The sequence below is a fragment of the Somniosus microcephalus genome, chromosome 8, assembly GCF_052327205.1.
Source record: "Somniosus microcephalus isolate GS21.2 chromosome 8, FLI_Smic_1.0, whole genome shotgun sequence".
Taxonomy (NCBI): domain Eukaryota; kingdom Metazoa; phylum Chordata; class Chondrichthyes; order Squaliformes; family Somniosidae; genus Somniosus; species Somniosus microcephalus.
In genome coordinates, this window is record NC_140994.1 from 242,392,144 (window position 1) to 242,407,740 (window position 15,597).

General features: G+C 51.7%; 1 protein-coding gene across 4 annotated transcripts in view; it reads right to left on the minus strand.

The window, feature by feature from the left end:
- Positions 1 to 15,172, minus strand: part of LOC147114213 (E3 ubiquitin/ISG15 ligase TRIM25-like) — a 229,947-nt gene extending 214,775 nt beyond the window's left edge. For 3 of the 4 annotated variants that reach the window (XM_085995876.1, XM_085995878.1, XM_085995879.1), the window contains exon 1: positions 14,540 to 15,172. In XM_085995876.1, coding sequence (XP_085852002.1) covers positions 14,540 to 15,100 — 561 coding nt within the window. In that variant the 5' untranslated portion in view covers positions 15,101 to 15,172. The remainder of the gene's footprint in view (positions 1 to 14,539) is intronic. The other variant, XM_085995877.1, reaches the window with a different exon arrangement.
- Between the last annotated feature and the right edge of the window lie 425 nt (positions 15,173 to 15,597).

Sequence of the window (15,597 nt, forward strand, 5' to 3'; positions counted from 1 at the left end):
ATCAACCCTTGAACCCTCTGTCCTTGCAAAACTACCTCCCCATCTCCAACCTCCCTTTCCTCTCCAAAGTCCTGGAACGTGCTGTCGCCTCCCAAAACCGTGCCCATCATTCCCGGAACTCCATGTTTGAATCTCTCCAATCAGGTTCCTCCCCCTGCCCCAGTACCGAAACGGTTCTTATCAAATTCATGAATGCCATCCTCTGAGACTGTGACAAAGGTAAACTATCTACGCTGTGTTTGCGGCCGCGGCGGAGCAAATTAAAGGGCAGGTGCTGGGCGGACTTTTATTTTGGGCCGCCTGCCAGCACCTGCCCCCTCTCGCCTCCTCCTGCGGGGTGCTGGCCGCGATCGGTCAGCCCAACACGCCTCTTGAGTGCCGGGCTCTTTTGCCGATACCCCGCTCCCTGGTGGTCCAGCTGGGCCCCGGTGCAAGCTGCGCTAGGCCCCTCCCCTTTAATCAGGGGAGGGAGGCCTGCAGTACCCCCTCGCTATGTGCCAACGCTCGTGGCGCTGTTGCACATGGAGCCGCGATATTGAATGGGAGTCCACCCCAGAGGGAAGGGTTGTGCTTCCAGTAGCCCCGCCTCCTACTGGGGGCATTTGAAAGGATTCGCAAATTTCATGTCTCCCCCGAAGATTTACTTTTGATTTATTAAAAAAACCCTGGTTGGACTGAGTTTAAAATCCAGGGCTCCAGGGCTCAACAAGATGGCTGCAGTCAACCTCATGGCCAAGGCCTGTAAGTTTCAGTTTGGACTGACAAAGAAGGAATTTTCCAGAAATTAGAATGCAGACAGACCTTCTGCATTTATGCATGAGAAGCAAACCCAGTGGCATTCGGGCCTCTGATTAAAACCCATCAAGGTTGTTTGCACAAGCAATCAAGAGCAAGCAAGGCCTATTCAATATGTAATGGGACAAGCATAGCTGCATTCAGACCTTCGTTAGAGAACATCAGCACTGTTTGCAAATGATCAACGGGGCATTCAAACTGGAATGGCCACATCACAAAACCAGTTGGACAAAGGGGAAGACTGATAAGACGTTTAAAACCGATTAACCGGCCATTCAGGTCGATGGGCCCAGATCGGTACCCTTTGTATGAGCTTCAACACGTCCAGGTCAGACAAAAGAAATGAGCTGATCTGGCGGGAGATAAGGGCTACCAGGAAGGGTATAACTAGTCCCTCGGGAAGCCATATCGCTCTCTCTCTCGCCTCGCCTCCAGTGCCCTGCCGTATCATCAACCCAGCGAGAGGATCGTCAATGAAGAGCCCGTCCAGGGAAGTAGGACACCCGCAGTTATGTTTGAATTACTGGGGTATCTCTGCTTTGGGCGGTGAAAACCTAAAAGCATCGGCAGGCAACAGGGCACGGAGCAAGCGTTTCAACATCCTAGACTGGTGAGCCTCAATTTTCTGGCCCATCACAAGACAACCTAGATAGGCGTAAAGGGTGGAGTTAAGGGGAATTGCTAAAGTGTCATTTTAGTCATTTTCTCTTGATGTGTCTGTTTCTCCTCCCCCGCTAAGTGTAATTGTGTTGCATCCATAGTGATTTTCTCTGTATAGTAATTGTTTCTCTATTTTAATAAACATTGGTTTTCTTTGCACCGAACCACTGGCCTCGTTTGTCTATATCGCTACTCGTAAATAAGTCCGGTGCTCAGAACTAAAAGGGGGAAGCGATTCGAACCGCACAGGGCTGGGGCAGCTCAGGCACACGACTGACTGACCAGACAAAAAACCCCAAACCAAAACCCCCTACAGAAATGGCGAGCCAGGTAGGAGGATCGGCGACAGTATGCGATATGACAAACAGTGGTGCGGAGGGAGAAACCGCAATGGAAAAGAGGTTGTCCACTTATGTGTGCAGAAAAGTCAATATCACCAAGAAATGGGTGGGCGCTATGTTAAAGGCTGAGCGTCGCATAGACGCCGTTGCCCAGTGGACGGCGAGTAAACAGCATAAGAGGGCAATTGAAAGGCAGACTGGTTAATGTGTTATAAGAAACAAGTCCCAGTGCTGGACAGTGTTGTAGCAGCACAGGCTGCCAAGCTCAAGAAATTGGCCCTAGAAATGCAGGATAAGGTTGTAGCGGAAGAGAAAATGCTAGTGGCACTTCAGGCGTTAAGCCAAGAAAGAGCGCAGATGGCAAGGGTACACCAGGCAAAGGTAGAGCGTCTGGAATGCCAGACCGCTGAAACTAAAGCCAGCGCTAGGCGCAAGATGGAGCACTTGGAATACCAGGTCAGAGAGGCGAGGGGCAGCGAGATAAAGCTGCAGGACACGATTTGTGACCTCACCCCAAAATTAAAAGAGCAGGAGGAGAAAGTAAGGGAGGTAAAGGCAGCATACAAGCTAGCCTGCGACCGGGGGTTCGAGGAGGCAGATCACGGGCCCTGTAGGGAGGAGATAGAAAGCTTGGGCATGGCCTTATCGAGGGCGAAGGGAATGATACGCCTTATCAGCCCAAAGGCAGGCCAGTTGGACTTTACCGGCCACCCAAACAGAACCGTCCCACAGGCAGCACCCAGAACAAAGTTGGCTAGGGAATCAGAGGTCCCACGGCCGCCACCCATAGCTCCGAGCTTTCAGGAGTTCTGGCAGCAAGAGGAGGTGGAAGATGAAGTGGTAGGGGAAGCACAGCAGACCCCGCTAGATAGGCCGGGACCAGGACCAGTGTACCCCCTCCGACAATGGAGGTACGGCCCGCCCGTTGATGACGAGGACCCAGGGGCCATCCAAAATCAGTTTGTGGTGCCGCATGGCACCCAACAGCTCAGGGCCATGGTTAGTCAAATCCCCAAGCTCACCAAAAAGGGAGACCCCTCTCTGCATTTCAGGGGCATAGAACAGGCAGCGTGCGTTAATGACTGTGATGATGCAGAGCAAGCTAAGATGCTGCTGTTTTCTCTGGGGAGTGATCTCCTCCAGACCCTATCTGATTAATGTAAAAAGGGGCAGAAAGATTATGAGGATTTGAGGAACGAGATATTGGAGGCCATGGGACTCAATTGATAAGCTAAGCAAATCACATATTGCCTTACAAATGCCTTGCAAGGCATGATGGACTAGTTGACATTGACCACACAATGGGAAATTGTGGATGGGGACCATTGTGTCTATTAGATGGACTATTTGGAGGACTGTTTAGAACCATCTTGGAATGGGTCATTTGTCTGGTTGTCTCATATGTACTAGTCTCGGTGATAATCAACCGACTGATTAAGTGTGGATCAGGAGGTGAAAAGCAGATGGTTATAATCAATCAGCCTCAAGGAAATGTCAATGTCACACAGGATTGGACTAGGATTAACATGGAAGAGCTGCAAGAATTAGAGGAAGATAATAGCATTTACGAAGATTCGGCATAATACTAAGATAAAATGGGACAAGAATGGACCCAACCCCTGGACATTGATAACGGGTTACTTTGCTTGATTGTATGCTTATATTGTATGTTGCATTTAACTCCCAACTGAAATATGGCGACTGACTCGGATAACCATATATGGTGTATATGTTCGGAGGAAACTATGAATGATAAAAATATAATCTTTGAATATGTAATGTATGTATGGAATAGTTGACACCCTGTCCAGTATGTAGAGAAAAAGGTCGAGGTTATCATGTAATGATAAAAGGAGGGAATGATAAGCTAAGCAAATCACATATTGCCTTACAAATGCCTTGCAAGGCATGATGGACTAGTTGACATGGGTTAAAAGTTTAAATGTAAAAAAACTGATGCAGGACTATGGGAATGCAGTAGAAGTAGATAAGAAGGAACAGAAGGAGCAGCATGTTCTACTCCCTAACCACACTCAAGGAGACATAAGATAAGTGTAGCAGTCTCATGGTCACTATTTGTTGAAAGTTAAATGTGAAACTTAAGCAAAACTCTGTAAAAAACAAGTGACTCGTGGAGCGCGTGATCGCCTAGTTTTCTGTTTTCACTTGACTTGCAATTTATGAAAATGTATAAATATTGTAGCCCCGTGAGTCTCGGGGCTCACTCTTTGGGAGGCATAATTGTGTGTAGACACAAAGGGTTTCTCAGAGTGAAGTCCAGGTACCTTAATAAAACTTTACTTATTTTACAGTTTCTGACTTTGTGTATTACTGAGAAAGTGATAGACTGACCGGCGTGTTTAGTCTCCTAAAGCAGCGAACCCTGATTCCCCAAGTTAGGGGTAGATCCTCCTCACAGAAGCGAGGGGTTAACACAATGACGGTAGTCCGTTCGCCCGGGTGGAAAAAATGGTACAGCTCCCAGGGGAGTCCCCGCAGGCATTCGCAGACAGGCTGTGGCCAGTCTACTGGAGCGCATGCCCGGGAATGCCAGCGCGGACATTACTGAACCAAGTCCAATTGACCCACTGGCTCTGTTGTCTAATGACAAACTGCCTGCCCCAAATCCGAGCCCAGGCTGCGGCCTGGTTTGACCCCAGTAGCCCCCAGACCACCGAGGAAACGGTGATCCGCCAGCTCACGAAAGCATTTAAAAATGTGAGGGGTATCGAGATGCCCCAACCCAAGGAAAAAGTCCATGAGGTTAAACCTGGGGGCCAGAATAAGAAAGAGTGGCACCAGGAGGGGAACCGTCCATCCCAGACTAAGTTAAACTGTTACGGGTACGGGAAGGATGGCCACTGGCGCAAGGATTGTAAGAATCCCTGGAAGGAGGATAAGGGAAAGAATTCATCAGCCCCAGCCCAAAAGGCAGAGCCAGGTATCCCTCCCGCTGCGATCGAGCCACTCTTGGACTTGATACGATCTCTCTTCCTGACCAGCCAGGGGAAAATAGCAGCCACCACCGGTGTGGTGGTTCCCTCGGCCCCCTTTGACGCCCCACAATGACTGGAGCCCACGCAGCCTGTCTACCTGTGTGCTCTCCGGTATGATGGATGGAAGAGACCGCTCGTGCAGATGGAAGTAGAGAAGGTTAAAGGAACTTATCTGCTGGATACGGGAGCATCATGCACCGTGATCCACGCAGCTAACCCCGCCACCTCACCTCTGTCTAGCGGGGTTCACCAGTAAGGAACAGGCGGGAGCATTCTACAAGCCGCTTTCAATCCGCCCGGGCATGCTCCGGACCAAGTGGACGTGCATCCTGACGAAGTGGGAAGCAGAGGGAGGAAAGGGGATCCTAGGGGCCAACTTCATCGTGGGCCATGGGATCCTCGTGGATCTCCGCAATCATTGCCTTTGGGGAGCCAATACGGGTAAAGAGGGAGGTGTAGTAGTCATCCCGAGCAAGGAAGGGAAGGGGACCCTGCGTACTGTGAAGCCGAAAGAAGGTTACAACCTCGGACTCATGGTCGACGGTGCCCCGGGGGAATTTCAGGCATTCGTGCAGGCTAACCTAGCTGCGTTTGCCACGCACAAACACGACTGTGGGAGGGTCACCGGGTTTGAGGTCAGAGTAGATGGGGACCCCATGGCCCGGCCCCAGAAGCAATATAACTTCCCCAGAGAAGCAGAGCCTGACATGGAGGCAGCCATGTCCTCTTTAGTACAGCAGGGAGTGTTGAGGCCCATAGCCACCCATGTTAACTCTCCGCTTTGGCCGGTTAGAAAACCGGACAATTCATGGAGAGCCACGGTGGACTATCGGGTGCTCAACAGCAATATCCCCGCATGTGCCCCCACAGTGACAGCAGTGGCCGACCTCATCGGGAATATTCCAGCATCTGCGAGCACGTTCACGGTGCTGGATATTTCAAATGGGTTTTGGTCCATCCCCTTGAGGAGGGAGGACCAGTATAAGTTTGCTTTTCTTTTAAGGGGCAACAGTATACTTGGAACTGCTTGCCACAAGGCTTCCATATCAGCCCCAGCATCTTCCACCAGTGTATGGTGGATAGCTTAAAGGAATTTAGTCAGCCCACCCAGTTGCTGCAGTATGTGGATGACCTGCTCTTGTTTACCGACTCAGTCGGGGAGCATGGCCCGCTATTCGCCGAACTGCTGGAGCTGCTACAGAGTAAAGGGTTCAAAGTCAACCTGAAAAAGACGCAGATCGGCCAGCGGGAAGTTAAATTCCTGGGCCTAACCGTCCGCGCAGGGGAGAGAGCCATAGACAAGGCTAGGAGGGAAGCGGTCCAAGAGTTGCCGGTCCCCAACACAGTGAGAGGTGTGAGGTCGTTCCTAGGGTTAACGAGGTACTGCAGGGACTTCATTGAAGACTATGCAGCCACAGCAGCCCCTTTGCTCCGACTCCTACACAAAGGATTGGAGTGGTCTTGGGATGAGGGTTGCCAGGCAGCATTTGTCAAGCTCAAGGGAGACTTGCAGACCGCACCAGCCCTAGGAGCCATAGATGGGGGGAAAGAGTTCTTCTTGGAGGTAGCGGCCAGTGGGGATAGTCTCAGTGCTGTGCTGCTCCAGGAGCGGCGCGGCAGGCTAAGGCCCGTGGTCCACTCCTCCAGAGTACTCACTGATGTGGAGAGGAGCTACTCAATTTGCGAACAGCACCTTTTGGCCATGTATTGGGCTGTGAAAAGATCCTTGATCTTCACAGGCACCTCTCCCATCACCCTCCTCACACACCACACGCCCACCCAGATGCTTCTGGATGGGAGGATTAAAGATGGGACAGTCAGCAGTGCACGCATTGCGTGCTGGACCCTCCTCCTCTCGCAGATGGATCTGAAGGCGAGGGGCCTTTGCGAGCCAAAGCTCGCGGCCAATATGGTATATCTTGGAACAGCCCATCGGTGTTCCATAGAAGGGGTATGGGAGGTGATCGTAGGTTTATGGGCCGGGATACACCCGTCAGGCCGCAAAATCTATGTAGACGGTTCCAGCATGGTATCTGCTGGCGAACGACTCACGGGTTGTGGAGTTTATGACCCAACGGCAAACATTGCCCTGGCGATCAAGCTCCCCAGCACCATGAGTGCCCAACAGGCTGAACTGTCCACGGTGGTGTACGTGGTTACCCACCCCGAAATCTTCCCCACCCCATACACGATTTGCTCAGACAGCATGTTCACTTGCAACTCGTGTACGGAATACCTGGCCATCTGGTCCCGTCGCGGGTATACCTCCGCCGACGGGAGGCCCTTAACAGTAAAGCCCCTGCTGGAGAAAATCCTGGCAGCTGTGGGGGGAGGAAGGCGAGGTCTTCATCCACAAAGTGAAGGCCCATTCCTCCACAGAACCCCGCAGCCAGGGTAACCAGCAAGCCGACATGCTGGCCAAGGAGGGTGCACATGCAGGCACTTTCTGGGACCCGTATGAGTCCGGGCCCGTGGCGGCAGTTAGAGGCAGGGATGGGACCCAAGGGAGCTTAGGAGTAGTGTTAGCCCCGGACCTTAAAACGATCCAAGCCCAGGACCCTGTCCTGAAAGTTGTCATTAGTGCAGTAATGGAGGGCAGGAAGGTAGAAGGCCCTTACGGCGCAGCGGCCCTCTCCATAAGGGAAGGCATGCTGTTCAAAGAAGAACAGTGGGTAGTACCCCAGCAACACCGGAGGGAGTTCCTTCAACTGGCCCATGAGGGTCTGGGAGTGGGACACCCCGGGCCTGGGACCACCTGGCAACTGGTGGAACAGGCGGGATGGTGGCCAGCACTCCGGGAAGACGTCCGCGAGTTCTGTGCTAGCTGTCTTGTGTGCGCTGCAAACAACCCCGACCCCCACAGAAGGAAGGTGCCCATGGGACACGTTAGGAGGGTAGAGGGACCATGGCAGTCGATCGAGATCGACTACATCGGGCCACAGCCCACCGCCCAGGGAGGCTACAAATACTGCCTCGTCCTGGTAGACGTGTTTTCCAAGTGGGTGGAAGCCTTCCCCTGCAAAACGGCCACAGCATTGGGGACTGCAAGGGTCTTGGTGCGAGATGTGTTCTCGCGGTGGGGACTGCCCCAGTTCGTGGAGTCCGACCAGGAAAGCCACTTCACTGGCCAAGTCATGCAGAACACACTTATGCTGCTCGGCATCAAGGGGAAGTGGCACGTAGCTCACAATCCACAGTCCTCAGGGATTGTGGAGCGCATGAACCGCACCGTTAAAGAAAAGTTGAGGAAGGAGACAGTGAGCTCGCCCCAAAAATGGGCGGAGGTCCTGCCTCTAGTCCTCATGGGGATCCGGGCCAGCCAGTCCAAGGGTACAGGGTATTCCCCGCACGAACTCATGACCGGTAGGGTTATGAGGACCCCCACCCATGTCCTAGCCCCAGTTCTTACTGAAGGGCAACTTCGGGAGATAAATCGGGATAAATTCTCCCGAACACTCCTCGAGCGCCTGAAACAGATTTATGAACAGGCAGCAAGTAGCATGGGGAAGCAGCATCGGAATAACCGGTTGCTGCTCGAGCCTAGCAAGAGTCACCAGTGGGAGATAGGGGACCAAGTGATGGTTAGGAACTACGCCCGAGTAGGGAGTTTAGAGCCACTGTACATGGGACCCTATAGCATAGTCGATAAAGCCAACCCCATGGTTTACGCAGTAAAAATGCCCCGGCGCACAAAATGTTTCCATGTGAATCAATGTAAGTTGTTTAAGCCGGAGGCAGGGAAACAGGCAGCTGGGATTCCACCCGAGGTTAGAAATCCTCAGCCCGCAGCGGGTACGCTCACGCAGGCTGCACACGCAGGTGCAGTCGCGTGCGTCAAGGGAGAAGTTCCCCAGCACTTTGTCCAGACTATTCCCCCTCTCCTATGGGATCCCGAGGAGAAGGAGCCCGAATCAGATGGCCCCGAGCCCGAACCAGGTTTTGAACCTGGAGGGGAAGACCCTCAGCCACCGGCAGCTGGTGGCGAGGGGTTGCCCATCCCCAGTTCAGGTTTGGGAGGGGAGGGGCCCCGAGGGAAAAGGCCCCCAGCCAGCGAGGACTGTGACCCAAGCCAAGGCTCCGCTCGTCAGGGTAGCCCCACTGGTAGCACTCCCTAGGAGGTCTCCTCGGCCACCCCAGCACAGAAAATTATGGTCACCGGCTCTTCAGTTAAAAAGGGCGGCCTCCCGGGTCAGAGAGAAGCCGAAAGACAGAGGTCCCCAGCCAGCAGCCATAAGCTGCGAGGGACCAGAAGTGGAGATCAGTGCAGCCGCGCCACAGGGAGCAGCCTGCAGCAGCCCAAACAGGGATTAGGCTGGCCGCCTGGAGACGGGCAGCGGTTGTATATAGTTTAGGTAGTATAATTTTAAGTAATATGATAAGGTTAAGTTAGGGTGTTTTAATTTAATCCTATGTAAGGAACCGGTAGTCTATAAGTTTTAAGTATGGAACCATTCCAGAGTGCTGTCTACGTGAGCCGAAGTCGCGGGGCCCGATCACACTTCCCCCGAGCCAGGGAGCCTCCAGGGAACCTGGCTAGGTGCTTTTATGTCTTTTTCAGAATTTCGAAATGTGCAGAGGCATAATCCTGCTCGCCCTGTTCGGGCTGAGCCTCGCGAGAAGGGGCGATGTCGAGGACCATCATATCTTCGGATGCTCGGGGAAGAGCGCGCCCCTAGCACACGATGGAAGTGGTCTACGGGAGGCGGATGAAATCATCTCCTATGTCCACGAGGGGAGCTGGCCAGGATGGCTGGGATCCAATTCAACCCAGTATTCTGGCGAGACCGGCTTCACGTATGGGGAGGCCTCCCTCCAGTGCCCGATGATACGAATCGTCACCCCAAGGATTAGCGCCACCGTGGGCAAAAGAATATGTTTGACGTGTAAAGGGAATGTTCCCCTGGATAGGTGGTGGTGGCTCAGAAAGTTAAGCAAAGACATGGGGAACCCCAGGGTAGAGTGGGAAAGGTTAGGGAATGACACTCACAGGACCATTACAGGGACCCAGGGAGGGTTAAGTGTGTGCTGGGATAAATGGAGGGAACTGGATCAGGGGATCTACGTCTGTATGTGGGGATCAGAGAAAGTCTGCCCCACAGACATTTCCATCATTTTCCGCAGTCAGTGGCAAAATAATGGGAGGGGGATGGACTGGGAGCCCCGCCTGGCTGCATGCGCGATCCCGTACTCCCCAATCTCGGTTAATGCCACTGAACTAGTGACCCGCCCCCGACGGCCCCTGCCCATGACCCCGACATCACGGACAGTAGCAGAAGGATGCCCCGCCACCACCAAGGGACCAGGGAATGGCCTGGTGCTAGTACCCACAGACCAGGTGCTGTACCAAGGGGTGCATTACGCGGTGGCCTCTGTGATTTTAAACCTCAATGAGGTACACTTACCCGCGTGGTGCCCCGCAGAGACTGCAAAAGTGTATCAAGCCCTATTAGCAGACATGTTTTGAAAATTCCGTGAATTTGACTTTTCAGAGGTCAATAAGACTGCATTGTATACTCACTACGAGATTTGGGACGGGGTTGGGAAGCAAAGAAGGGGTGTTTTTAATGACATTTTAACTGGTTTTAACACGGGGTCCTCGGTCATCAACAGTTTAGATGACATCGAGCTGCAGACCCAGATTAATGGTAAATATGTCGCCCACTTCGGTTACCCGATTCCCCCTCTCCCAGAGCACCTTACCAAATTATTAAAAGCCGTTCTAGTATCGCAAAAGCACTTCTACACTTTGGAACAGAAGACTGTACAGATAGGGGCCGACATTTTACATATTACGACCCCGCCCTGGTGGGACGTTTTTGAGAGTATAGTGGTCCCCTCCTGGATTCGAATGGCATCCCACGTTTTAGTAGTCTGTCAGCTAGGGATCGTCCTCTACCTGGTTTGTGTCCAGTGTAGGAGAAAGGGTCCCGAGGTAGAATTTAAAGCAAAAAGGTTGTGGAAGGACCGGTATGCCCGGGTGGAAGAAGAAACACCCGTGTGAGCTTTGTGTCATATCACTGCCGAGTGATGGCAGATCCGTTTGTTATTTTTAATAAAGCTCGTTCCTTCCATTCATTATTTTTAATAAATATGGTTTTGGCCTGATGTTGATTTTTATTAAAGGTTATGTGTTGTAATAAAGTTTTATGATTCCCAAGTAGTGCAGGGTGTTGGACGCCTCCGTGCTTGGACTATTGTAACAGGCTGGACAGGCTGGGGTTGTTTTCCTTGGAGCAGAGAAGGCTGAGGGGGGACCTGATTGAGGTGTACAAAATGATGAGGGGCATAGATAGGGTAGATAAAGAGGAACTTTTCCCCTTAGTGGGGGGGTCAATAACAAGGGGGCATAGATTCAGGGTAAGGGGCAGGAGATTTAGAGGGGATTTGAGGAGGAACTTTTTCACCCAGAGGGTGGTTGGAATGTGGAATTCAATGCCTGAAAGGGTGGTAGAGGCAGGAACCCTCACAACATTCAAGAAGCATTTGGATGAGCACTTGAAATGCCATTGCATACAAGGCTATGGACCAAATGCTGGAAAATGGGATTAGACTGGACAGGGATGGATGGGCGGCGCAGACACAATGGGCCGAAGGGCCTCTTTCTGTGCTGTAAATCTCTATGACTCTATGACTCTATGACTCTATAGTAATTGTTTCTATCGACAGATGCCTGTCGTGCACTGCGGTTTTCTCTAAGTAAGGGGAATGTATGTGTCGAGGGATTATGGATAGATAAATATAGGGGAAGGTTGTTTGTGGGGAGTTAGAAATTTGCTCACCTTGATTGCACAATTCAAGCAAGTTTCAGTATCCTAGGGGGGACTGAAAGGATGCGCAAATTTCATGTCTCCCCCGAAGATTTACTTTTGGCTTAAAAAAAAACCCTGGTTGGACTGAGTTTAAAATCCAGGGCTCCAGGGCTCAACAAGATGGCTGCAGTCAACCTCATGGCCAAGGCCTGTAAGTTTCAGTTTGGACTGACAAAGAAGGAATTTTCCAGAAATTAGAATGCAGACAGACCTTCTGCATTTATGCATGAGAAGCAAACCCAGTGGCATTCGGGCCTCTGATTAAAACCCATCAAGGTTGTTTGCACAAGCAATCAAGAGCAAGCAAGGCCTATTCAATATGTAATGGGACAAGCTTAGCTGCATTCAGACCTTCGTTAGAGAACATCAACACTGTTTGCAAATGATCAACGGGGCATTCAAACTGGAATGGCCCCATCACGAAACCAGTTGGACAACGGGGAACACTGATAAGACGTTTAAAACCGATTAACCGGCCATTCAGGTCGATGGGCCCAGATCGGTACCCTTTGTATGAGCTTCAACACGTTCAGGTCAGACAGAAAATAAGCTGATCTGGCGGGAGATAAGGGCTACCAGGAAGGGAATAACTAAACCCTCGGGAAGCCATCTCTCTCTCTCTCTCGCCTCGCCTCCAGTGCCCTGCCGTATTATCAACCCAGCGAGAGGATCGTCGACGAAGAGCCCATCCAGGGAAGTAGGACACCCGCAGCTACGTTTGAATTACTGGGGTATCTCTGCTTTGGGGCGGTGAAAACCTAAAAGCATCGACAGGCAACAGGGCACGGAGCAAGCGTTTCAATATCCTAGACTGGTAAGCATCAATTTTCTGGCCCATCACAAGACAACCTAGATAGGTGTAAAGGGTGGGAGTTAAGGGGAATTGCTAAAGTGTCATTTTAGTAATTTTCCCTCGATATGTCCGTTTCTCCTCCCCCGCTAAGTGTAATTGTGTTGCATCCATAGTGATTTTCTCTGTATAGTAATTGTTTCTCTATTTTAATAAACTTTGGTTTTCTTTGCACCGAACCACTGGTCTCGTTTGTCTATAACGCTACTCGTAAATAAGTCCGGTGCTCAGAACTAAAAGGGGGAAGCGATTCGAACCGCACGGGGCTGGGGCAGCTCAGGCACACGACTGACTGACCAGACAAATAACCCAAACCAAAACACCCTACACGTTACCGTTCCATTTCCGGCGCGGGGGCGATAACTTTTTTGAGGGGCTAAAATGAATGACCCGGCGAAGTTAGTGCTCCAAAGGGGGCGCCACCCAATTGTTCCCCCATTATTCTATAAATTAAGTCATTTAGTGAGATTGTAGCACTGATTTAGACAACGATTATGGATATTTTATGCTTGCAACCTAAACAATCACTGCTGTCAGATTTTAACCAAGAGCATATATTCCCTCTTTCAGATATATTCCCGGAGTTGACACTTGACCTTATTGGTCGCTGGCATGTTGGGCAGCGTCATGCCCCTCGGTGAATATCTCTCCTCCACCATCTTTCTCCTTCTCCATCTCTCTCCCCCACCATCTCTCTCCCTGCCATCTCTCTCTCCCCCGCCATCTCTCTCCCCCACCATCTCTCTCTCCTCCTCCATCTCTCTCCTCCTCCATCTCTCTCCCCCGCCATCTCTCTCTCCCACCATCTCTCTCTCCCCCGCCCTCTCTCTCTCCCCTGCCATCAATCTCTCTCCCGGCAGCTCCCTCCACCCCCACCCCCCACAATCTCTCCGCTGTGCTCCGAGCCCACCCCCACCCTCCCACTCCACAAGCCCTGATCTTTGATTCCCCGTCCCCAGCGTTCCCCGGCTCCTGCCTTGTCCCGCAGGATTTCCCGTCGGCAGTGCTCAGCCTCGCCGTGTGGCTCCGCTGCTGGAAGGGAAACAGTGTCAAACAATTCTAATGAGGTCGTGCTGTTAAATTCAGCCGGACCCCCGTGTTCCCGGAATTTCCATGTTTCCCGGTCACTGGCAGGCCCCCTGCTCCCTCCCTGCCTTCCCGTGAATCTCGGGGCCTCAGTGTCTGGGCCCTGAGCAGGAATATTGCCTTCTGTGTCTCTCAGTAAAGAGGCTCGTGCCCTGTATAAACTGAGTGAGCTCACACACACCGGCTTCTTCTCAGTGACACACCGTGTGCTGCATTTTCACACCGACTCAGCTCCTCCATTTCCAGCAATCAGCCGCGGGGAAAGGGAGACAGACTCAGACACACCAGCATTTCTCAAACAGCAATTCCCTCTTGTTGTGAGGAACAGTTTCTCCACCCAGCCCCTGAGTCTCCCCCTGTGGGTGTCCCTCACTCCCCCACCGGTGATGGTCCTCTCCCTGCTGCTCAGAGGGCAGGATCCCCCAGCGTTACACAGGGCCACAACATGCTCTGCTCTCCAGCCCTATGCCATGGAGTGCCAGTTCCCACAGGTGCCCACACAGTGAATTACTGAGCTCTACAGTGCCCTCCCCAGGAGGGGCTGAGTGTGGGTGAGGGGCAGTCACCCGGGGCCACTCTCACACCCCTCCCAGTGCCCACCCTGCTCTCTCAGACAGACTGTAAGAGAAAGGGGAGGGAGCAGATCTGACTGACAGAAAACAAACACCCAGACCCAGGGCAACAAAAAACACTGGGCTAAAGCAGCACTGTCTGCAGCCAGTGGGTATGTCCTGTCCCACCTGACTTGGGAATGTATCGCCGTTCCTTCATCGTCGCTGGATCAGAATCCTGGAACTCCCCCACTAACAGCACTATGGGAGTACCTTCACCACACGGACTGCAGCGGTTCAAGAAGGTGGCTCACCACCACCTTCTCGAGGGCAACTAGGGATGGGCAATAAATGCTGGCCTTGCCAGCGATGCCCAATTCCCAGGAACGAATAATTAAATAAAGGAAAACTCTCGCTCACTGTATTTAATATCGGGAATTGTGTCACTCACCTTAATTGCAGCGTGTGCCTGATCTAGGCTCAGCAGTGTGTGGGGTTTATGTTTCCCTATTATTGTACAGGAAGCACACACACACTCTCCATCATCTTTACAGTAGAATTCAAGGATCTTCTTATGTTCCGGACACTGTCTCTCTGTAAGGTCAGTCACGGGTTCGATTAGGGTGTGATCTTTGTAGGCCTCTTTCAGTAAATGTGGCTTTAAATGAAGGGAGCAAAAAGATGTTTCACATTTCAGACACGTCTTCACAGCTGGGGTTGGATTCTCGATGCAGTTATCACACATGACACCGGCTGAATCAGCAGCAGGCTGTGAGCGGTTGTATTTTTCCACTATATTACACAGCGTGAAGTTTCTCTCCAGTCTGGGCCTGGGGTTGAATTTCCGGCGACACTGAGGACACTCAAAGCCTCCTGGGCCTGCTGCCTGGGCCCAAACTCCCTCAATACATTTCAAACAGAAACTGTGCAGACAGGCTAATGCCACAGGATCCTGGTACACGTGGAGACACACAGCACAGGTTAATTCAGCCTCTAAAGCTCCGGGCTCCATTGCTACAGCACCTGAAGAGTTTTCACACAGCACCAGAGAGAGCGAGGAGCCAGAGCAGGAAGTGAAACTCTTATAAACAGTCCGTGCAGGGAGTGACAATGTTAGTTTCACTTTTATGACTCACTTTGGCTGAAGATTAACACTTTCAGGCCTGCAGTAGCAGTTCAGAACCAAAATCAGAAAAACAAGATTGCAATTTTACAATATGGAGCCAGAATACAGCAAGCTGGGCCCAGGAAACACAGACCCAAAACTAATCAGCTCAGACCAGACCCAAAATAGTTCAACAAACAAATTAAAACTGATATAAAGAGGAAAAATAAACTTTACAAACCCTGCCGAGAGGAAGGGGAAGGAGCTCTCTGGGAGGAATAGAAAAATATACAGAAAAAGTTAAAGGTTCATCAGAGGGGCAAAGAGAGATGGGAAAAAGCAAAGCAGCAGAGGCAACAAGCCTCAGTAAACTCAACATGAAACATGTCCAACCAACGCAGAGC